General features: G+C 42.7%; 1 protein-coding gene across 9 annotated transcripts in view; it reads left to right on the top strand.

Annotated features, from left to right (window-relative positions):
- wdpcp (WD repeat containing planar cell polarity effector) overlaps positions 1-25,769 on the top strand; it is a 77,720-nt gene that overhangs the window by 26,064 nt on the left and 25,887 nt on the right. For all 9 annotated transcript variants that reach the window (XR_013809196.1, XR_013809197.1, XR_013809198.1 and 6 more), the window contains 7 exons: positions 1,884-1,934; positions 4,609-4,679; positions 5,879-5,938; positions 6,595-6,709; positions 12,095-12,231; positions 15,764-15,958; positions 23,741-24,320. Coding sequence is in view for 5 of the 9 variants with exons in the window: in XM_079686596.1 (XP_079542722.1) it covers positions 1,884-1,934; positions 4,609-4,679; positions 5,879-5,938; positions 6,595-6,709; positions 12,095-12,231; positions 15,764-15,958; positions 23,741-24,320 (1,209 nt within the window). In the remaining 4 variants the exon portion in view is untranslated. The remainder of the gene's footprint in view (positions 1-1,883; positions 1,935-4,608; positions 4,680-5,878; positions 5,939-6,594; positions 6,710-12,094; positions 12,232-15,763; positions 15,959-23,740; positions 24,321-25,769) is intronic.

Genomic DNA, 25,769 nt, shown 5'->3' on the forward strand with positions numbered 1-25,769 from the left:
CAGAGTGGAGGGGGGGGGGGAAGAGGAGGAGGAGGGGGGAGACGGAGCAGAATCACGATCCAAAAACATTTTCACTCAGTGCTGTAACGATTGCTCAGGTCATGATAGGATTGCATATAGATTACATTCGGTTAGATTACCGTTTGGCCGTTTGATATATTGAATGAAGACTTTGGCATTCATCCTGGAAGTACGAACAAAAAGTATGACTGCGTTTGTGCTCAAAACAAAATACTGCCCCAATATTTAGCTTCCATTACATTTCCTCTGTCATCGTTGATATTGCATTTAAGGTCCCTGAAAATCTTGAGCATTTATCCAAACAAAGTATTATTTCTGAACAAATAAGTAACCAGAGACTCCAGAGCACCTCCGAGGCCGCCCTTTGTAGCGTGTTTACGTGTTGTTATTCAGATCTGCTCTAAAATGAAATGGTATCTCCCTTGGCCCATGCTTTACACTTCCACCAAGATGAATGGAAAGCGGGCCAGCAGTTTACCGTAAACCTGCTGACAGACAGACAAACATAGTAACCGAACCAAAAACATAAACTCTTGGGCAGTAGTAACTAAGTAAGCTTTAAAGTTAAGGCATTGTTTACTAATGTGTGCAGTATTTCAATACATGAATTTGCCAGTCTTTAAGCTTAAACTAATGCAGCTGCCCTGCCATTAAACCTCTCTTCATGAGGTTATCATATTTAGTGATTTTCACAATAGTTTTTAAAATATTTCTATATTGGCTCTTATTTTACATTTTTATTTTCTCTTACTGTGGTTATGTATTCACGTTCATACAGGGGAGCAGATTCCTTTTTGAGGCAATAAACCAAACTCTGATCCTGATGCCAGCTTCATTGAAATGCCCATGAGCTGAAGGGTGTATCCCTCTCTCTCTCTCTCTGAACATTTGCTTGTGTTTATTCTCTGAAATGTTAGTTCCCCCTCTCCCCACTAGAGGTAGACCCAGGCTCATTGGTGCAGCTCCGAGGGTCGCCTGCAGCCAAACCCCCCCCCACGTCCCCCCCTTGCCCCCCCCCCCACCCAGCCCCAGAGCAGGTGCCCATGTCTGGGCCTGTCTGGCCCCTCACCCCCTTATCTGATTAATACTACTAATCCTGGAGGTGTTCTGCCTGCCAGCGGCCGGCCACCACACCGTCACCGGCCACGAGGCACGGTTACCGGCTGCACTTTGCCAACAAGGTCTCTCAAAGCTAAAGGGGGATGTTTGAGCTGCAGCTTAGTTTCCTGTTCCTCATTATCCACATCACATAATCATTTATCATGACCACAATGTTTAGGGTCTTTCCTTTTTTAAGATATTTTCTTTTTATTTAGGTGGAGAGTCAATGGGTGTTTAAAACCTAATCAAACAAAACAATACAACTCAAACTAACAGCACAATGGTTTAGCTTATTAAAAGTCATGTCATTTAGTTCGATTTTTCTTGGTTTAATGCACTTATTATAAGTTGCTTTGGATAAAAGCGTCAGCTAAATGAATTGTTATACAAACAAATCTGTGTTTTTCTGTAGAAACTCCGGGAGCTATAGAATGTCTGATGCTCTTTTACCCGAAATCTATTATACGCTTTGATAACTTAGTTCATCAATTCCAATATTTATCATAAAGCCCCATCAAGTGTAACTTATTAATATACAAAACGTGTCATGCATCACTTTAAACCAGTCTGCTAGTGGCTTCTTATTTTCCTTTTACTGGGAACCACTGATATCTGTACACTTTTGAATAGCTAAGAAGCTTTTATGTCTTCCTTACCCTATGGCTATCTCTGGTTTTTCCACAGTCCACCATGTTATTCCATATGCTGTCTATCTTCCAAATCCAGCTCTCTAATTGGCCTTTTTATTATTTTCCTTCCAGCTAATCCCCTGGAGCATCACTACTACAATGAGAAACAACATTTCTGTGAAGGTAAGTGCCCAACAGAGGAACTCAAGGAGTGATTTAAACAAATCATCTTCATATCAATGTGTTTGAGCCCTGACCATCTCACCAGTGGATGACCATCTTCCAGAAATCACTGTCCTACTTCCTCTTTTCTCTCCCTCTCTTCCCGTCACTCTCTCTGCTTTTCACCCAGTAGTGGAATACAAACACTCTTATCAGGAGACGAACACTCATCCCCTCCCTCCTCTCTCCCCTGACCCCCCCCCCCCCACCCCCTCATTTGCATGCATCTGTTTACCTCCTCTTCCCACTCATTCTTATTAGAGAATCCCGCTTCTTTTAATAGTTTGTTTCAGTTAAGATGAAAAGGGGACCGTGTTAAATTAAGGGCTCCATGTTGGAAACAGCAGTCTTGCCTTTCCAATTTTCTCTCACTGAACTTCATGTATGTGCGTGGGCAGAAGCAGATGCACAAATTCAATTAGCTGTTTTTTCTTCATATCCTCTGTTTAACCGCTAGAGATGGAGGGGGGAAAGGGAGGGCTGGGAAATTAAAACGAAGGGGCCTTGGTGTTGTACGTGTTGAGATATGTGCTGCTGACTGTGAGGTTGCATTTGGGAGATAACTCAACTCAAGAGCGCCAAAAGTCCTCACGATTAAATATTTGCTTCTCCTGAAGGACCACTGTGTGTTTTTGAAGGGACATTTTGCTTTCAGTTGAATATTTTCCCTCCTTAAGTGCAGCTGCATCAATCTGTAAGCAGCAGATTTCAGACTTTCGCTGCTTTGGGGATATGGTAGTCAGAAATATAAGCTACAAATCTCTGTAGTTTCTACATGGTAAGCAATGGTTTTACATAAAGTTTTAAAAATGTAAGTCAATGAGTGACATAGCTATACTTGGAGTAACCAATGTTGGTGTCAAACACTGAGTGATCTCTACTGCCTTATTCCGAGGAACAAGATATGTGACGTTTTGTTCATTTCATTTAATATGCTTATTTTAAATGAATCTATTAATGTCTAGATGCCCAGTTTCTTTAGTGGCCTGTTGGTTGTTATCAAGAGAAAATCTCAGAAACACAATTGCATCTATAGAGAGGCGAAGTCCCTCCCCTTCCGGGCGAGCTCCATGGGGCCTTATTTCGGAAAAAGTATGTATTGAAGTCAATGGAGAGAGAAAGATTATCTTTCGATTCCGTTTGAATTGTGCCACGAATTACACATATGATGTTTGTCCATTTAAAAGATAATTTTGCAAGTCAAAAAAAAAATAATGTGTCGTAAAACTGTGAAGTTACACTTTCTTTGTGAAACGGCTCAATGAACTACATCTCCCGTCTCGCACCACACACCAAGACGGCCGTCACGTTGGCACATTTCAACTTCTTTCTCTCAGAATGAGGCGGAAAGTATTAAAAGAGGTGAAAATCACTCCAAGTCTGGGCATGTTGAGAGCTGTACACACACAAGGGGAGTTAGTCGGTTCGTAAGAGCCAGCATGCGGGACCGGGATTCTGGGATTTGTAGTCTTTCTAGTTGCATATTTTTCATAGTCTTATATTTCAAACTGTGACTTTTTTTACATGGAAATGATCTTTTAAATCGACAGACATCATATGTGTAATTCGTGGCACAATTCAAACGGGATCGAAAGATCATATTTCTCTCTCCATTGACTTCAATACATAATTTTTCCGAAATAAGGTCCCATGGGTCGGACGTAGATGGGCGGGACTTCGCCTCTCTATAGGAAATCTTATGTTACAATCTGTTAAATCCTCATTTGGGATTTTTACCTTTTGCTTTCCTTTACTTGTTACACTCAGTGCTTTTAAATTAATCACATTTTTGATCATTTTAAACTAAAGTTGTAGTCAGTCTTGAATGATCTGGTGCTTGTCGTCAAGTTAGATGATCATTTATTGTGTCAGTGTCTTTCCTTCAGTTTTTGTATGTATTTTCTTGTTCAGTTCTATATGTTTTTAAAGGCCCATCCATCGACAGGCATTACAGAGTAGTCTATCAAGCTGTGATATGTAATCTTCAACTAAATAAATATACTCTTGTCTAGTCAATTTAATATAGGAGGATTAAATATGCATTAACGGATACCAATGGTTATTATCTTTCAATGATAAAATGGCAGATCATTGGTGAAAAAGGTCAATTGCAATGATCCAAAGCTCAAAGGGACATCTTCAAGTTGCATGTTTTGTCCTATCAACAGTCCAAAACCAAAAAGGTAATTATTCGACCTAAATATGACGACAGAGAAGACCAGAAAATCATCACATTTGAAAAGCTAGACTCAGAAAATGTTTTATTTTCTTGATAAAAATGATGTGAGCTTTTGAACATTGGAAACGTTTCAACTCAGATTCGATAAATTACGGAAGTGCTGACATTGCTCTGTATGCATCCGACAGATTCCGCATTGCATTGTGGGATGCCTGCTTCATGTACCTGCATCTCTTTATTCCGCCTGATTGCTTGTCATCACCCTTTATTCCTCATGTCCCCCCCTTTTCATACATAGATCTCGAGTTTAACCCCTTAACCCTTTCTGGTTGTTGGTGCCACATTCTTCTGAATCCCCATGAGGGCCTTTCTTAAAAAAAATATACATTTCTCCCGTGTCTAAAAAAAGTTCGAGTCACATGATCTTCAGATTCTTCTCGTGTTTTTCCTCCGTAGCTCGAGGCTATTCGTGGACCCCCAGTAACCGCCGACCGGAGAAGCTACGCGATTCGCTGAAGGAGTTCGAGGTGCCCGCCCCCTCTGTTAAACCCTCCGTCCCCCCCTTGTCTTCTTCCTCCCTCTGGGGAGTTTCTGAGTTTTCCCTTTCCGAAACGGCCGATTGATTAACAAATAGGGGCATTCTCTCTCTTCTCTCCCCCGTTTGTTCTCCCCCTCTCCCTCTTCTCTCTCATCACCTCTCTTTCGGCCGAGCTCTGTCATCGAGGGGGATATTTGAGGGGATCAGGGGGCTGCAGACTCCCTTCTCTTCCTCCCTCCTTCCCTTCCTCCTTCCCTTCTACTCCCCCCCCCCCTCCTCTGTACTTGTGGCAGCACAGACCTAGCTTTGTTTGCTGGAACCTGTCTGTGGCTGTTACACACACTCCCCACCTCCCTCCTCTCACCCGTAACCATTGTCTGAAACGAGAAACACCCCATCTCACCTCCACACCTCCTCCTCCTCCTCCCCCTCCGTCCCTCTCTCCTCCCATCCAATCACCCCAGCTGGGTTTGGAATGTGGCAGGAATGACTGACCTTACACACATTCACAAAACACACACACACACACACACACGCTGGCATGCACACAAGAAGTCCTTACCTGCATCCTCTTTCAACTCTCTCCCACCCCTCCCTGAGCAGGAAGTGCTGCAGGGACACCTGTGGTGAGTAGGGTCCGGTGCTGTGTACCAGCAGAATAATTAATGCAAGTATGGGCGGCACAAAGAGGAGGGAACTCAGTGAATTGTTACGCCAGAGTTCACTGTTTCAAACTTCATTCGAGGCAAAAATAAACCACTTTTCAAACATCTCTTTATTAGTTTTTATGCACAGAAATGACACTTAATAGACAGACTTTACATACTATCAGCAAAAAGAAAGAAGAAAAGAAAATGGAAACACAGCCCAAATAATATTCACGTGTCTTCATTCTCCCAATCATGTTGTAGACCAATAAGCTCTTGAAAGTCGTAAAAAAAGGTTTTCCAGATTTTCCAAAACCTATCCAGTTTGTTTTTAAGGAAACAACGTATCCTTTCAAGATCAAGGTAGAAAGTCATCCCTTTCAGCCATTGAGAAAGTCCACAGGTTAGAAACCACTCTTTCTGGTTTAGAAATTCTCTATTGCACCAGGTCTGTGTGTCTGAACTAGTTGCATTTGTTGTTTGGACCCCGGTTAACTTTCTTCTTGGTATTTCTCTCTGTTTATCTGTTGTGCTCATCCAGGAACTGTTGCAGACCAACACCTGCGTTCACACCAGATGGAGGAACAAGCACTGCTGCCAGGTACACACACACACACACACACACACACACACACACACACACACACACACACACACACACACACACACACACACACACACACAAACAAACAAACAAACAAACAAACAAACAAACAAACAAACAAACAAACAAACAAACACACACACTGGCCTCAGATAAAAAGCTTCACTAGACTTAAATACCAGTTAGCAGGCCTTTAAGCTAATTGCAAACATCTCCAATAATATCATTAAGGTTACAATGTGACACTTTTTGATTTAAAGGCTCATTCTTATGTTGATTTGTTTTTTCACGTATGAAATGTTATAAATTGATACACAAAAAATTAGTAATACTCATAGTGACGGGAAACAATGCAAGAAACCTCAGGGACAAATGATACAACTGAGACCAAATTAGAAAAACATACATTTTGTAAAATCAGGATGACAATATTATGTGGTGATTTGGTCACATTCTACTCACTCTGAGTAGAACACAAAGAAGCAGTCTCATGTTTCTTAATGCAGTTGGAAGCACTTTTCGCTGTGTTTCTGTAAAAGGGATGGTGTCAATAGATTGGTCCTATTTCACTTAGTTTGCACGTTTTAACTTTAATTGCTGAATCTCTGTCTATTGCAAGATTAAATATGTTTTTGTGTCACGGTACTTTGCAGGTGTTGCTGAGCAGTGGAGTTCTGGTGACCCTGACCCTGAATGGACCTCAGCTAGAACAAGTGTTTATAGACCGCACATTAGTGGGCCGACTACCAGCCAACACCGTGGCTGATGGTTAGTGACACACATACACACATACATGCAAAAACACACACACACACACACACACACACACACACACACACACACACACACACACACACACACACACACACACACACACAGGTCCAGTCTTCAGGAAGCTTGTATTTGAGTCTTTGGCGTACAATATGTACATTAAATGTTTTAATTTTTAATCCAGCTTTGGTATCCACTGCAATGAAGCCTTTAGACAAATTTTGTATGGCATTTGTTTTTTGTACTTTGGTGCTGCTGATGCTAATTAGAAGTGTTGCATAACCATAACGCCTGTTATGGCCGTAAAGAAGGCTTTCTCCCAGTGTTTGATTTCACTGAATCTGAATGAAATTACAATGCATGTCAGACTTAAATATTCCAGAGGTTCATCATGGTTTAAGGAGATTTAAGGACACAAACATCATTGTTTTCACCACATGGCTGCACTACCTATCACTGCCCACAACCACACACACACACACACACACACACACACACAAACACACAGCAAAACAAACAGAAAGACATTTGCATGTAAATGTTCAGTGTTTCTCTCACTCTGTCTGCACCAATTGTGTGTTTACACCTGCACACCTGCACACACACACACACACACACACACACACACACACACACACACACACACACACACACACACACACACACACACACACACACACACACACACACACACACACACACACACACACACACACACACACACACACACACAGTCCCCACTCTCCTCGCCACTTTGTCACGCAAGCACTCTCTCACACACATAACAGGTGCCACAGGTGAGCCCGGCGACTCTGCCAGCTAATTGCGGGCAAATCCTTTTGTGCTGTGTGTGTCCAGGGGCCTTCCCTTAAGAGCATCCATCAGTGTTTTTCCCTCCATCGTGCGTTCCTCCAGGGAGCGCCCCCCCCCCTCGCTCTGCAGACCTGGCAGGAGAGAATAAGGGACCATGGACTCCGGCCCAAATCTGCTAATTATTTCTTTCTTTCTGTATCAATTATTTGTTCCTAACACCGCCCTCCCTGCTTCCGTCAGGGGTCTCCAGACACCTGATAAAGCCTCCATACACACACATACAGACAGACATACACACACACTCACACACACACACAGACATACACAAACCTCTCCTTTTCTCGTTCTCACATGCAAACATATGTAATTAGAGACTTTTTTTTACATAGACCAACAAGCACTTACTTTATGTCGTCTCACATTAACAGGCACACTGGGACACACATGCACACGCCCACATACACAATGGCACACACACACACACACCCAGGTACACACGCACCCTCTCACATCCCGCTGTGCTTCATTCAAAGCCTCAGAGGCACTAATTATTAGAGTAATGGTTGTGAGAGGGCGGGTTCCTGTGTGTGTGTGTGTGTGTGTGTGTGTGTGTGTGTGTGTGTGTGTGTGTGTGTGTGTGTGTGTGTGTGTGTGTGTGTGTGTGTGTGTGTGTGTGTGTGTGTGTGTGTGTGTGTGTGTGTGTGTGTGTGTGTGTGTGTGTGTGTGTGTGTGTGTGTGTGTGTGTGTGTGTGTGTGTGTGTGTGTGTGTGTGTGTGTGTGTGTGTGTGTGTGTGTGTGTGTGTGTGTGTGTGTGTGTGTGTGTGTGTGTGTGTGTGTGTGTGTGTGTGTGTGTGTTGCAGGGGGGGGTAGGTTAGAGGCTGTTCTCACATCTGTCACTTGTTAAATTAGCCTTAGACAATTAGAGTAGAGAGCCAGGCGAGATCACACCGTCAAACACATTCACAACCTGCAATTACTGAAACAGTTTACAATTACAATGAAGTTTTGTAGGAGTGTGTGTGTGTGTGTGTGTGGTGTTGTGACAGCCTAGGTAGAAGTGTCATTTTTGTATCTCTATGCATTTGTATGTTCAATGACTGCAATGCCAGGTCAAATGTCAAATATAGGGTGGCAGCTAAAGGCTCTTTTCATACTCGATAACTTAAGAGTATGAAACTTAACAAAGTTACAAAAAACACGGATTTGGTTACAAGAAATACAAAACTAAATAAACTTAAATACATAAAAAAACGACATACAAATCCACAAATCAGAAAAAGGTAGCTAACACATGATGGATACGACATTAATACTCATTCATATATTAATTGTCATATGTCAGACCAACAATTAAAAACCAAACAATATCAAATTCATTATCATTTATCCTGTAATACTCATACTGTATCTGACAAGCTACACCAAGCAAATATGTGTGATAATTACTTTAAAAGTGACCAACATGATGACTTAAATATTAAAATAGTGTCCTTTTCATTTTCTCCAGTAGCAAATGTAATAAAATATTTCAATAAAATGTCAGTCACTTTACAAAGACAGATAATCCGTTTACATTTTGGGAACAGGATCTGACAACTTTCTAATGCGAGAAGGTTATAGCAGTGGGGAACCGTGTCTATCACAACTGGACCTTCTGTAGACACACCCTCCGCCCCCCCCCCCCCCGCCGTTATAATGTCCGTCTTTTCACTGAATTGTCGTCTTGAAAAGAGTACTCGCAACAATTCCGCAACAACATCATCTTCACCTGTTGCACTTGCCATTTCAACGTTAAAAACAATAAAACGGCATGAATTGCTTCGTCGCATTTATCTGGATCCGCTGTCTCGAGCCAGTGAACTAGCGGGCCTTCTAGAATACCCTGGAACCGAGGGAAACTCTGAAAGAATACGCCCATTGGCTACAAATCAATATATGATTTGTTGACCAAACTGTCAGTCCAAATGTACGCTCTCATTCAGTGCAACGGCCATGGCATTCTATCAAGGATGTAGAATACCTTGTGGAAGGATATTCTACCCAGAGACCCAGGACAAGATCTGATTGGTTGCTTTCTTTTCTAACACAAAACCACTGAAATGCGTAGCGCATGGTCCGAGAAGGACAAACAAATCAACGTAACACTTTAATATTACAGATCAACAACACAGATACGATTCTCATTTATTCATTTTATATACATTTTATTTATAAAATTAAATCGATGTTTTGTTTATCTGAGTGTTCCAGGGTATTCTCTGAATACCTTGAAGGCCCTGACGGTTCGCCACTGGGTTACAGTGTGTGAACGCTGCAGTAAATCCTCTTCCTGATTTGCATGGATCCGGTTGAATGTGAGGCCTGCTGCGTGTTTGTCCCCGAGACAACGAGCGACGGCAGCCAGAACTGTTTTTTGTTTCACGATGTGACAAAGCCGGCTTACTGTCCTCCCTTAAAGTTTGTATGCTCAATGCCGGCTACCTTCCCATTTCCACCGTGATTGCATCATACAGAGCTGTAGATTACACATATTTTACACCATCAAAGTATTACCGGCTTCCTTTGGCCGATGGCTGGGCCAAGCTGAACATATGCTCCGCGATTAAGCATCCTTAAGTGATTTTTCATAGCCCGTTTCATTTACCCATGTTTAAATGTGCTTTGGTTAAGCCCATTGGCCTCTTATGTCAACATGCTGCTGAGGAGATGGCATTAAATGGATTTAGGGCTGTGTGTGTCTGTGTCTTTCTGTCTGTGTGTCTATGTGCGTGTTTCAACATGTTGAAGGTTTATATAATGCTTTTGGGTGTAACTGAGAAATCATAAAGCATGGTTGTGTGTGTGTGTGTGTGTGTGTGTGTGTGTGTGTGTGTGTGTGTGTGTGTGTGTGTGTGTGTGTGTGTGTGTGTGTGTGTGTGTGTGTGTGTGTGTGTGTGTGTGTGTGTGTGTGTGTGTGTGTGTGTGTGTGTGTGTGTGTGTGTGTGTGTGTGTGTGTGTGTGTGTGTGTGTGTGTGTGTGTGTGTGTGTGTGTGTGTGTGTGTGTGTGTGTGTCATAAAGGTCTGGCCCTTAATGCCAAATCAGCCACCTGGTCCCAGATTGGGCCACAGCCTGGTTTCATATCCCCTCCTTCATTTGGGAATGAATGGGATTAAATGTAATCCCGTTTATAGACACCCGTAGAGATCAATACTAAACTGCATTTAACTTGATTTGACTGTAATCTATTACAAAGACGCTTACTATTGCACTAAGCGTTGTTTAGAAGAAGAGCCAATGCTTCGTTAATGGCTGCATTTTGTTTAAGCCTTGGACCAGTTCTCTTTACTAATGATTTCTAATCCAACGTCAACATAAGGACACACCGACTCCATTGACCTGATTTCAGTTGCTAGTTTTTCTGTATTTCCATGCGATGTTTCACTTCCCTCGTAAATATTTGCATATTAATTTGAAATGTTCACACAACAGGATGATTTGAAGTGTAATCATACCAATACCCGCACGTTTTATAAATACACACATGCCGTGGTTAATTGGCGGTTAGATTTCTAAATCTCGGGGTGCAGCCTTACTCGTTCAACTCAAAGCAGGATATCTGAGAGACATGTGTAACAACCCCCCCTACTTTCCATTTAATTGGTTTCATAAACAGATTAATTTGAAGGAGAGGGGGGCTTAATTGCTAATCAGCGTTTCCATGCAGCTCCTGAAGAGTTGAACAGGATCAAGTGTGTTCTTCTACCACAAAAAGGCCTTTAGAGCCTGCAGTACACTGACAGGGGAAGAGAGGAGAGAACAGGAAGAAGGAGATACAAAGAATAAGGAGGCAGTGGTAAGGAAAAGAGGAAGCAGGAAGGAGAGGGGGACATTTAGAGGATAACGACAAAAGGCTAGGCTCTGTTCAGAAAAGTTTGTTTAGTTACCATTGAATATGTTGATGTCTTTGAAAAGAGATATTGAACTCTATAACTGTCATCTCAACATGATGTAGCTCAACTGGGTTTCAATCGACCTACATTCTCCCACCCTACACACCTCCTGCACTCCCTACACACCCAAATCCGCTTTAAGACACTGGTACTGGCCTACCCTTTTGTGAGGGGATCCGGTCCGTCCCACATCCAGGAGAGGATCAAACCATACACCCCAGCATGTGCACTTCGTTATGCATGGGTCAATGGGCTTTCTACACCCTTACTTGACCCAGGTACACTTCAACAAAAACACAACCCTTTGTTATCCCGGATCCAAAATGGTGGCATGAGCTCCCCATTGACCTCAGGACTGTTTCACCTTTACATTGGCCATTAAATCAGAAAAATAAGAATAGAAATGGAGCTCTTCATGAGTTTATTTGAATGCACCAGCACTTCAAGGATTTGGCTTATTATGAAGCGAATGTACAGTACCTGCACTTTCCTTGTTGTTCTGAGTTAGTGTCTTTGTGGTTTATTGCACTTATTGTAAGTTGCTTTCAATTTAAGTGTCAGCTAAATGTAATGTAATGTTGTTTTTGTTGTTGTTGTTGTTTTTAATCTTGACATTAATGATCATGCTGTTGTTCCCAGCGGTGCTGAGCGATCGGCTGATCCTGCTGTCCTTCCTGGAGCAGAGCCAGGTGGCTGCAGTCTACCTCAACCCAAAGAACCAGGAGACCCCGGAGACTGGCAGGCGAACAGACAAACTCTCACCCTCTGAAATCAAGGTACAGTCAACGCATTGATGTGCATGAGTAATCTGTGTGTGCCTGAGAGATTCTGTATGCACTAAGACTGGTGTGAGAAGATGAAGTGAGAGTCGGAAGGAGAAAGTAAAGACAGACAAAGAAAGGCAGTAGCATGTCGTCCCATATCATTGTCTAATTCCCATCTGATGGCACGCTGAAACATTGTGTGTCTATACTTCTCGGACAACAAATTAACTTTGATTTGAGACCAGGAGTCTTCCAAATAAGAACATCTTAACCTGTTGCTTCTTAATTCATTTGCAGACTTCTGTCTATAGAGATTACTTCACAAACTGCCTGAATCTAGCAAAAATGAAACTTTCATTTCGGTAGTTAAATTAGTTAACTACCCACTATCAGAATCTATAATACTTGTACGTGCCCTAACCTTTGGCCTAATGCAGTTTGTAAATGATGAATATTGGCCCAACTCTGGCTTTGTATCTTTGGACACAACAGGTGAATGTAGTCACCATGGGAACACGGGCCTTTTGTCTAAATGTGCCTCTTACTCTCTACATCGTTGCTGTTTCTGTCTAATAATCTCTCATAAAAGTGTGTATTGAGGCAGCTTGAACTGGAGGTGTTTTGTAGGTATTAGTAAAAAGTCAGAGTATGTGCCGACACGTTCGTCCCTCCCCAAAAACAAAACTGCACTCTGTCCTCCCTCCCTAGCTAGCTGGCTAACCGCTAACCCTGGCATTATCACATTACTGCCAAGCCCTTTTGTTAAGGTGTGTGTGGTTGTGTGTGCGTGTACATGTGGGTGTGTATTAAAGCAATCGTTGCTGCCGCGCGTCTGTCTCCAGAAGCAGAGTCCTGATAAGACACCCCCCCCCCCCCATAGTGTACACCCCACACCTCTGTCAATGCATGTGCTGCTACGTACACACATGTGCACACACACACACACACACACACACACACACACACACACAACTACCCATCCCCCACAACACACACACACACACACACACACACACACACACACACACACACACACACACACACACACACACACACACACACATACACACACACATCGCCCTGGTCCAGTGGGCTAAGCTGGAGAAGGGAGAGTGGGGGGGCGTTGAGGGGGGGCTAAACTAATCCGGCCCACAGAAAGTGGTTTTTGATTATTGCTGACCAGCAAACGCCAGCAGAAAAAAAAAAACCAGAAGAGGGAAGAGATGGGTAGGGATGGTGAGGTGGAGGGGGGCGGGGGGAGTTGAGATAGTGTATTATTAACCCGGTGATTTTCAGATTTTTTTCTTCTTTGCCATTTCTAATCTGTCAGTGATCTCCCGTTCAGCTGTTTGAGGCAACTCTTTGTTCCTTTTATCATCACATGTACTTCCATCATTTTAATTCATCTCTGTATTTCGTGTCCAAAGCAAATTCCCCCCCAAGGGGGCAAGAAGGGCAGACATGGACCACTGAACCTCCAGCTTGTCGATTTATTAATTTCTGCATGTTTCTGTGCTTTAAACCCTTTTTTTGTTCCAAGAGATTTTAGTTTTTGTTGTTTTTAGAATAATTTAAATAGACATGGCTGTATTACTGCTTTCATAACGTGCCTTTCTGTCAGGCCCTAGACACTCGTATACACTGTGTGTGTGTGTGTGTGTGTGTGTGTGTGTGTGTGTGTGTGTGTGTGTGTGTGTGTGTGTGTGTGTGTGTGTGTGTGTGTGTGTGTGTGTGTGTGTGTGTGTGTGTGTGTGTGTGTGTGTGTGTGTGTGTGTGTGTGTGTGTGTGTGTGTGTGTGTGTGTGTGTGTGTGTGTGTGTGTGTGTGTGTGTGTGTGTGTGTGTGTGTGTGTGTGTGTGTGTGTGTGTGTGTCTGTGTGTGTGAGAGAAATGAGCTGTGGTGTTCATGAAAGGCAGGGTCACAGTGTAAGACCTGCAATTTCACCTGCTTTAAAAGTGCTTCTGGATGGAGCACTGTTTAAGTGTGTGTGTGTGTGTGTGTGTGTGTGTGTGTGTGTGTGTGTGTGTGTGTGTGTGTGTGTGTGTGTGTGTGTGTGTGTGTGTGTGTGTGTGTGTGTGTGTGTGTGTGTGTGTGTGTGTGTGTGTGTGTGTGTGTGTGTGTGTGTGTGTGTGTGTGTGTGTGTGTGTGTGTGTGTGTGTGTGTGTGTGTGTGTGTGTGTGTGTGTCTATAAAAGTGTGTGCTATACACTTTTTACCCCACTGCCTGTACATGTATACATGTGTATTTGTGTGCATACATGCATGCATTCATGTATGTGTGTGTGTGTTTCTGTGTGAATGTGTGTGCCCCCCCCCAGCGCCACGAGAGCTCATTACTGTGCGTCTCTTTGTTGTGGCCCGTAGAGCGTGGCGGACCTTCCCAAAAATATGCACATCACTAAAACAACAAGCCCGACAGAACAAAACACGCAGACACACATTAATAATGGAAGATAAAAAACAACCTTTAGAGATCAACAAAAACAAAATTGGGGAAGGACACGAGTAATATTCGGGGCTGGAGAAGTTTGAGAGCCTTCAGGTGTTAACACAGGCAGGTGAATCCAAATGAGTGAATCACTTAGGCTCTCTGATAACTTCCCCTTTTACTGGTGAATGTGATACAGCAGCTAGTCTTCATCTTCTTCCTCTTCCTCACCGGATCTTCTTGTCTTCTTGTCATGATGAATAAATAAGTTGATGTACTCTGGTCCTGCATTGGTAAGTCTTTCTGATGTCTGCTCTTTATTTGCAGGTCCCATTATTATTGTTATTATTGTTATTGTTATTATTATTATTGTTATTATTATTATTATTATTATTATTATTATTATTATTATTATTATTATTATTATTATGTGCCGCTTTCCCCTTTCTACTCCAGTAGGACTCAGATGAGGGTGTTGCACTTTTCCTTGTTTATGTGATGTTTTGGTGTTGTTGTTTTGTTTTGTTTCTTTCCGTTAACTGTCAGTATTTTTTTGTATGTTTTTGTGTTTCTCTTATTTTCCTACGATACTGTTATGATTGGCTGTGAATAAGAAAATATGAAGGACAGACCATCTATTTTTTATTTTGTTTGAGAAAGGGGCTGCTAATATAAGATGATGTTCTCCTCCCTGCTCCTTTTCGGGTATGGTGTGTTAATAGAGACATGTTTTGTAAATAATTGTTGTACATTAAGTTGTGCATACCATGAACGGAACAATTAAAAATGAATTGAAGATAATAAAATAAACATTAAAAGACAAAATAAATAATAAAAATTGCAGTGCAGTTTAAGATTTGAATAGTTCAATTAAAAGCAGCGGCAAAAATATAAGTTTTCAGCCTGGATTTAAAAGTAGTAAGAGTTGCAGCGGACCTGCATGTTTCTGGTAGTTTGCATAATAACTGAACTTCTCCATGTTTAGTTCTGACTAAGGGACAGAAAGTTGACACGTCCCAGAAGACCTGAGAGATCTATTCTGGATGGTTCATAATTTAACAGTAAATCAGAAATGTATTTTGGGCCTAAACCAACTGTACGTGTTGTTCCATGTCCAGATGGTGTCTGTGGAGGTGAGCGGTCGGGGCGGTCGCAGGCTCAGCAGACGGCTGGCTCTGAACCGTCTGCAGGACATGGCGCTCTGCTGGTGGGACTCGGAGGAGCCCAGTGAGGAGCTGTGGCCCTGGACCCCGACAAACACACACAGGAACAACCTGGTCCTGTTCAGCTGCTCGCCTGCTGAAGGCCTCAAGGTACATTCACACAAACGTTGCCAGGAAAGGTTAGAAACTTTGTGTACACATGGGGTGGTTGTACAGGTCAAACAAACCCCAGAGATCCACCCAGGAGATCGCTGTTTCTGTCCCAAGTGAAACCGAAATTCAATGTTGACTCATTTAAGGTTATGTTAAAAAGGACCTATGATGCTTTTTGGGGTTTTCCCCATCCTGTAGTGTGTTGTATACACAGTGGAGCCACTAAATACAAATATGAACCTGAAAATGATGGTAATAGGGCCCCTTTAATTACTTAACTCAAGTGAAAAGATGGTGGATTGCTCCTTTGGGAGCGAGATACTGATCCTAAACGAAGTATTTTAAGTCACAGTGATGAAGGGAAGAAGAATCTGAGACTGAAGGGAAAGCTCTCCATATACAGGTCAATCTTCAGTATATTTTAAAACTGCAGGATAGTTAAAGCTTTCTTTTTTTTGTAATTCCATTTTTTGTATTATATTTTAAGCACAAACATCCAACATCATACACAGACTCAGAGAAAAAACAAACAGTACCAAAGAAATAATAAAAAAATAATAAAAACAGAAAAACAGGCAGGTAAAAACAGGCATTGATAAGTATCCATACATCAGAGTAAAACATCCAGTCATAGCAGCGCACATTAGTGCATGATATTGTGAGTGTCCCACATCCACTTATTAGTGTCTTCACACGGTTCCACCTTCCCCAGACATGTATCTACTGAAACTATCCCATTGTTCATTAGCCATGCCACTTTGAACATTCAACCTTCCCAGCATCGTTTCACATGCAGCAGTCTCCATCATTTGAAGCCTCCACATATTCAGTGTAGGAGTTTGGGGGTCCTTCCAACATCTTAAAATGATCCACGCACACGTTATTAGGCCAGTCTTTAACACTCTAAATACACATTTATTATGACCTTTTCAGGACTGTTTGAAGCTATAAACTCAGTAAACACACCATAACTCCAGCTGTTTCTTTTTTTACACGCACTAAGTTGCTCTCTCACACACACACACACACACACACACACACACACACACACACACACACACACACACACACACACACACACACACACACACACACACACACACACACACACACACACAGAAAGGACACATAGTGAACAAAGCTGCTGTTAGGAGTGGAGGCCTGTGTTGTGGTGGATGGGATTGGGGACGGTGCGTTAGTCACCTCTAGGGTGGCACCTCTGTGTTGCACCTCCATGCATCACCATGTGAAATACACCGGAGAAGCTAAGCTGTGGTTCAGCGTGAAGGAGAACGCCTACACTTCCACACACTCAAACACATCCTCATGGCCTCTGGCAAAACCCTACCCGTGACCTGATTCTGTGTCAACGTAGGGTTGTCTTCGTGCCAAAAGCACATGAAAGATCCTAAATTACCGAACTGAGCTTAACTCTACTCCTCATGCTGTGTGTCGGTAAGCGTATGCAAAATATTTCACTACAGCAGAGAGAGAAGGGAGATGAGCGTTACCAATTGCATGCTAGGAAAACAAATTCACGCAGCAGAATGAGGGAGGGAGGCACATGAATATTGAAATAAGCAAAGCAGATGCTGTTTGCTGCTTTCACTTGTTTTTGGAACGCTCTTCACATTTATCTACACTCCTTCACCTAGTTTATTCTCACTGTCTCCTTCAACCCCCCACATCCTCCTCTCCTCCTTCCTTCCACCACGCTTCAAGAACATTAAAGTGTCTTCGTGGGGCTGCGGCATCACGCTCTAATGAAAGCGTTTGTTGTCATTTTTCAGATGCGCGGTGTGAAATTAAGCGAGCAGTTTATGTAAGAGCCGTGGCGGGAATCAAACGCCGGGCACACATCGGGAGACGCCAGCTACTTCAATCACTTCAAGCTCATATATATGTTCCTTTTGTTCAGTACGCTATCTGCCGCACTAAGCCAATTTTCTAGCCAGTCTCTCGGCATTTATAAAAGTCTGATTTCTTTCCCTATGTGGTCTTAATTCGTATGCCCCCCCCCCCTCCTCATGCTGATAAGTGGAGCCACGGCATGCAGGGGGAAGCAGAGAAAAACACATACATAGTTTGATTTAATGCATTCAGTTAACATTTTTAATTATCCTTCCTTCATGCACCCCCCCCCCCCTAAACACAAACATACACACAAACAAACCATTTAATAATCTTAATAAAAGGAAAACACCAGATGAATGTTTTCCTACTTTTTTAGTCATATCTGTGTCTATGTTTGTGAACATTTTAAAGCGTATGTATGACTGTCCTGTTATCTGTCAGCAAACAGTTTCCCTGCCGTTGTTTGATCTGCATTCCTCTGATTTCTGTTGTCTTTTAATTATTAGCTCTGTTCTGCATGGGATTTTCCTTTGGCAAAACAAGAAAACCCAAACAAGGTTGTCCATTACAAGACAACCTTGACTGAAATAACTCGTACAGAAGGAAAACATAATTGAATAAGTCAATCTAAACTTCATCTGATCCATAACAGTACAATTAAGACTGTATTTGAAAGCTACATGTACAACTTTAAATTGGGTAATTTTGCCTCGGAAAGTTAAAGCTGCGGTTTTTAAGAGGCCTACTATGCCTTTTGTGGTTTTCCATTTCCTGTAGTGTGTTATTTTGGTTGTAGTGCATGTAAACGGTCTGCAAAGGCCAGAATCCCTGTGTTCCCTTCAGAAGGAGTTTCTATCCCTCTCCCTGCCTGAAACGCCTCCATTGGACCCGTTTACTTTCATGATATATGACATCACTATGTAACACTCGCGCTTCTATTGGCTAGCGCTCCAACACACTGTACATCAGGGGTGTCAAACTCAAGGCCCGGGGGCCAAATCCGGCCCACGACTTCATTTCATGTGGCCCACAAGAGCTCTGAAAGAATATAATATGTTTATTATACGGTTACATGGTGATTTACAGAAGCACGTTGCCCATAAACTACATGTCCCACAATGCATCTCATTATTTATTTGTTTAATGTCACTTTTTTTTCGAAATGTCACCCTTTTTTCTTTTTTTTTTGCAGGATTTGGCTTTTCTTTTTTAAATCATTTTGTGACATTCTCAATGAAGAGACTTGTAATTACTTGCCCTAGACTTCTGCTTTCAGACGTAGTTAATTATGAAGTTATTAGCCTATCAGATAATAATCCAATGCAGAGGCAATAATGTAATATAATGCATTATTTTATATATATTAAATATTATATATGTATTTTGATATAGTCTCAAAGTTACAACCGGCCCTTTGAGTGCAACCATACATCCTACGTGGCCCGTGATGAAATTGAGTTTGACACCCCTGCTGTACATGATAGCTACGATAGATAGGTTGATTGGCTAAGGGGCGGGACATGTCTAAGCGGTCAACCAATCACAATGGAGCCGGCCCTCAGAGCAGACTGGGCTCTGGTTTCAGACAGAGAGGCAGTATAGAAACATTTTGAGCATTAAAGCATGGGAACTTGTCACAGTAGAGAAACAAATTACAAATATTAACCTATACTTTTGCAAAATACGTCCTTTTTAATGTGCAGAACTGAAGCATGTACACTAAAAAGCACTTTTTTAACAATGCACTTCAATCAAACTGTAAAGTGGACCACGAAAAGTTCAGTGTGGAACCCAAAGCGCAGAATCATCCCCAAGCTGCACTGCTTCCACTGTTTCAGGTCGAGTGAATTACGTTCCCTCTGTTCTACAGTTATGTTCAGAGGCGCCAATTATGGCAGTTTAGGTGTGAGGAACATTTTGCATCGTAATCCTGCTGTATCTGGGCATTCTCTCACATCAGCACCTCAACACTAACCCTAATTCACACACCTCAAACTCAGCCGCCCCCTCCTCCTCCTCCCCCTCATACAGCCCTCATCCCTTCATCCCTCGACTCTCCTCCGAGTCCCTCTGCCCGTCTTTCTCTGCTCCGTGAGCTGGAAAATTGGCTTCAAAAGGCCACTGCTGTGAACAAGGGCCAGCCACACAGTTGGGCCCGTCCGCTTTATCTTTCACGCCACGGAGGGGGAAAGAAAGGTGCCGGCGAGAGAGAGACAAGAAGAATGGAGAAGAATAGTTTTGACCAGTCACTGAAACCAATAACCAGGAGAAAGCTACTTACTAGAGGCCTCTCTCTCTCACTGTCTGTCTCCCCCTCTCTTTGCATCTTTCTCTCCATGTCCCACCCTCTTTTCCCCTCTCTGAACTCACTTTATTCTCTCTCTTTCTCTTCGTCTTTTGTGCATATTTCTATCTGTCTGTCGCCCTCTTTTTCTGTCTCTTTTGCACATTCTTTCACTCACTCCCTTTCTTGACCTTATTCATCATTTTTCTATTTTATGCTCTCAGAACCGGGGAATACAGTTCAATAACTTGCCACAAAATACTCTGGAGGGTTCACAGGCAAACAAAGCTTTTTCTGAATATATTTAAATGACACATGAATACTGTATTTCAGAAGTCCTTTCTCCACACTTAGTTTAAAGACTGGCTGTTGTTTTGACTTCCAAAGTGTATCTCCGTTATACATGTTTCATGTAGCAGTATGTAATACAGGGCTTTGACATTGTTGCTTTCAGACAGTTTTGTGATATCAATGCCAAGAAAACTGTCTACTGTCCACGCTTTCTTTTTTAGGGGAACTTATAATATCCAGCTGCATTTAAAGGTTTATGTCATCATTCGCCAATTATCATGTCTCACCATGCTTACGATGGCATGAGTATTCGCAGTTTTTCTGAAAGAGTGAACCCCCACTTTGACCCCTAAAGTCTTGAGTGCCAATAATCTAATCCCCCAATCAGCTGTGTTGCCTTCAGGGGTCTTTTGCTTGCCTTTGCTCAGTACACATGAATGTGAACAGCATGGCTGTACAAATGACCCGGAGTCAAAATGCTGCTGCGCTCACTGTAATAAACCGTGGGATGCAGTTTTTGCTCTTAATGTCCTACTGTATGTAGCACATTTGAGACTTTGATTATGTTTTTCAAATATTGCACATTTATGAAACACTTAAAAATAACTCAAACTCAGTTCCTGATCCAATAGAGCTCAAATCATGTAGGGAGTTTGATGCTGATTACAAGGTATATGTTTGAAATGATCTTAAACTGACCACTTAGATGTCCGTGAAGCCAGAGTAAAGGGGCTGTTATATATGCCTTTATGAAATATTGACTAGAGATGAAGGAGCTCCTTATTGGCTAATAAAATGCCATACTAGCCTTTAAACGGCTGCATAATGAACTGCATCTTCAAACATCCAAGTAACATCAAGGAATAATAAATCAATGCATACATTTGTGAGGCCCTGCGAAGCTACAAAATGCTTTTATCGATCGTGGTGTGAAAAAGAAATTCAAATATCAATATTAACTGTCGAATGGAGCAAATACCCAATTGTGATGAAGACTGTGATTTGAATTGGCAGTAAATTAAATTAGATTTGTGGACAGGGGTGTGAGAAATCATTCTCCATCATCACATATGTTTCTAAATAAAAGCACAAATTGGTCTTGAACTCTTTAAAATACACGCTGTTGCAGTTTGAATGAGGCCATGCAGTACTTCCTCCTCACTGCTCTTTAGCCCACACTCTCTCCCCCTTCTTGTTTCCTCGGAGGGTCACCTCTCGGGGGAGGCAGAGCTGAATCAGCTGCACCTCATCCCCGATGGTGCCACGGTGACATGCTGGCACAGCAGGCGGGCACCAGCAGCCGGGCACAGGATGAAAAGCTGAGAGGATGAGATGTGTTGGGGGGAGGGGGGGGGGGGGGGGGGTCAGGGTTTGTTGAACGGAAGTAGGTCCTGTGATTCCTGTCGACTCGAAGCATCCACCTACGCATTTGTGTGCAAGTTTGTGAAATGCTTGTGTTACTTTGTCCCTGGAGAAATGTAGCCCTACCCTCCCCATAGGATACCCCAGCCCTTACTGAAATCTAACTAACCTAATACAGTTATGTGAAATCTCTTGACATAATACATTTAATTAGGGACAACGTTTCATTTTTTCAGTGTGAATTGAGCCCCTCATTCCTGCTGCCGCAAATAAAAACACACACACACACACACACACACACACACACACACACACACACACACACACACACACACACACACACACACACACACACACACACACACACACACACACACACACACACACACACACACACACACAGCACCCACCCCCTGGGGGGCAGCAGGAGCTATAGCTCTGGGGGATTATGGAGTGGGGAAAAAAGCTTTCAGGAGGACAGTCATCTGCTTCTCTCCTGCTGTAGACCACAAGCAGGCAAAAAAACAAACAACAACTTCCTCAATCTAAGTCCCTTTTTGCCAATGCCTGCCAAAAAAACTGGACCGGACAGCTTTGCGAGAGAAGAGGAAGACAGGCATCCTTCTTTCTGTCTACACGGCGAAAAGAAATGGGCTCATTTAGCCAAAGCTGCCACGGTCAATGCAGGGTTTTTGATAGAGGCTTCGGTTAGGTGAAATCCCTCCTATAACGCTCTGTTAGTGACTGTGGAAATGTTGGCTGATGTCTCCTGTCACACACCTACAGTTGATGGTTCCTTGTGGGTGTTTTATCAACACTACCACCCGTGACACGGCTTTACTCCATCAGTGTCAATGCTTGCTGGCTTAGTGGAGCCATTGTGTCCGAATAATCTGAATTCTGCTCTCAAAATCCAGAGCTTTCTTCATGTATCACTCTATTTATTTTGAAAAAGGACTTGTTTCTTGTCAGTCACCATGTTATTGTAGGTCTCGGCTCCTCACGCAGGTAAACAAAGCAGGTTGTTTACCGCTGGGTGCTGGGTGCCAGGCTGTGGTATGCTCAGGGAGAATATGTTGTTGACCTTGAGTTAAAATGAAGCTCTTATCATTAGTTGTCTTGATTGACAGCCGGGTGTTTATGAGCAAAGTGGAAGGCTCTTTTTCTTCCATCTCCGGGGGGGGGAGGGGGGAGGGGGGGGGGGGGGTTGTGGCTGCCATGGTATGACTCATTTCTCTGTCTTTCTCTCACATGTTTTCCAAACTGTTCCTTTGTTTTGCTTGTTTATCAACAGTACTGGCACAAGTCCGAATATTCCATTTCAGAAAATTCTGTCCACACACAAATTCTAAACTTTAGACTTTAAGTGTTTGAAATTGCAGGAACTATTCTTCCCTTTGTTCTGTATAGTTAAAAGGTTGCAGATACATCAAGTAAAACACATGCAGGCGTCTCCTTGGTAACTAAACCGTGCTGTTGTTACACTTATTGGTTGTAAATATTCTAACTAGTTTTGTTGCATCAGAGAAATGTCAGCCTTTAAATCTAAAGTGTGCAAACATGTTCCCGATGATAATGCTAACATGCTAAAGTAAAGCAGGTAAACATTTGCCACTAAACACTAGAAACAAAGTATTGGACAAATTGAAATATTCTTTGGAGGGTGGCACTTGGATGACATGAATTTAAGAAAGTAATTGTATGGCTATCTATGAAATACTTATCCATATATTTCAGTTAGAAAACCCACAGCTCAATGAGTGGTGCAGTCAATAGGATGGTAAGTTCAACTTGTGGATGTTTTTCAAGCTAAACAATGATATGACTAACAACTTCGGATAGCATTGCCTGAAACATTTGTGTACTGAATGTGAATTAACGAAAGTTTGCAAATATGTTATTCTTCATTGTCACATTAGATCACATTATTTTTTATAGGAAGGTGAGCATCAGTCGAAGCCTTATTGAAACGTATTCTCCCTCTGAAGGTGCTGGGCTCTCTCCAGTCAGAAGGAAACCCTCTGGACTGCCGCTTCAGCCTCCTCCAGCCCTACCAGCTGCTCACAGTGGAGCTTCCAGGAAGCAGAGAGGGTTTCTGGGCCGACAGCTGTGTGTACGAGTGCTCTCGAGGCCGCCTGCACCGCCTGTCTTCCACCCGCATCCCGCTAACATCGCGCCCTGTCTCCTGCTCACGACACCCCTCTGAGAGCTCTCTTCTCCTGGGTCTCAGTGACTCCTCCTTGGTGCTGTTTGACCAGCGACGGGGGGTCTCTCTCCTGGCCTCCTGCCCCGTACCCCCCACCCTCCTCGCCTGGCACCCTGCTGGGGCCGTGGTGGTGGTGGTGGGGGGAGAGCAGGGGGAGCTGATGTGCTTTGATGTGGGCTTGGCACCTGTAAGGATGGCGCTGGTAGCGGAGGATGAGGCTCCAGCGGAAACGCTAAGACTCGCCGACCACCTGCGGAGCGGCGGAGGACTGGAGGGGCTGCGGTGGGCTGCAGGCCTGGAGGCAGATGTGCTGATGTTGGCCTTTCACGGGGGACCATTGGCTGCCCTGAGATTCAGACTCGGTATGTGGAATACGATTTAGAAATGAGAAATGGCAAAAAACGAAGTTGGAATTTTTTTTGCGGAGCAAAAACTCGAAGAACTCAAAAAACTCAACATAGAATTACTTTTCAATGAACTGATCAATGATGTCCGGACGCATCAATGCTAAGACACATATCCTAATGCGGTTTCTTCAGATCAGTTGTTTTTTTTCAATTCAGGGTGGCAATGATATCTAACAAAGAAGAACTCAAAATGCCATATAATGTTCCCTCCATCGACTAATTGCGCACACTAGCAACTATTTAATTGCTTTTACACAAATCAGCCTGTGCTCCAGTTTGAGCTTAAAAATATATTTGTGTGTAAATGCGTGATCCTCTGAAGGCAAGACATGAACTAGCTTTTAATAATTCTGTGTTAGAGTGATGCAGTTATAGTTTACTGTAGAAAACCAACAGGTGCATCTGGAAACACGACTCAGCTCATCGTTAAACACGTTGTACAACATTGTAAAAAAAATGTTTTCCAATCTTCTTTATTTTTTATTTCCTACCTATTTAGGGTTAAAAAAACATCTTGCAATTTAGACTTTTTTAATTTAATTAGATTTTTAAATGTTATAGTATGTCCGCTGACAGCCAAAATGAACAGATCGACTATGTAACGTATTATGGTTATAGAGTGATATTAATACAATAATACATTCACCTTTATTTAAAACATAAATAAGTAATTGATCTGAATATATGTAGATAATACCTGGTTAAATTCAACATGTATATTTTCGACTTTCTTGTTTATTTCTAGTCTTTGAATTTGTATTGTACAATGCTGTGTCTTTTTATGCTAATGCCACAAAACATTTCCTCCCCAAATTGAGATCAATAAAATTCCATCTTATCGTATCTTATCTTATAACCAGATTTTGAATTAAGTATTTATCCGGCTTGCTCTTTTTCCATTCTTTATAATTAGCATTTTTCGATGTAACCTAAAGTAACTACCCCTAATTTGTACCTTTTATATTTTACGCAACCTTATGTGATTAAAAATAGAATATAATGTGCAAACCTTCCCCCCCCTCCTTCAGAGGCTCTCCGTGTGTCGTGGGTCTGCCTCAGTATCTGAACCCCTCTGTGTAACAATGGCTGCTGAACGGGGTCGTACTCTTACCTCTTCACTGCTGAGGGAAGTTAATTTGTCGACGGGCGGGAAGGTTAGCAGGAGTCACGCTCTCAGAGGTCATTCAATAATCGCCCCGGGGCAAGAGCCCCCCAGGTGCATTCTGGGATGCATTTTTCCGATAAATCGTTTCCAGTGGCTGCGCAGTCCCTCGGGGCCCCCAGATAAAGTTTGCCAATCAAAATGTTTCCAAAGCAGCCACCTCACCCTCCAACACACGCATTCACAAACACACTCATACATACACACATTCAGCTTCTTTAATTGTGACTTTGGAAAGAAGA

Source organism: Notothenia rossii (genome assembly GCF_949606895.1).
Source record: "Notothenia rossii genome assembly, chromosome: 6".
Classification (NCBI taxonomy): Eukaryota; Metazoa; Chordata; class Actinopteri; order Perciformes; family Nototheniidae; genus Notothenia; species Notothenia rossii.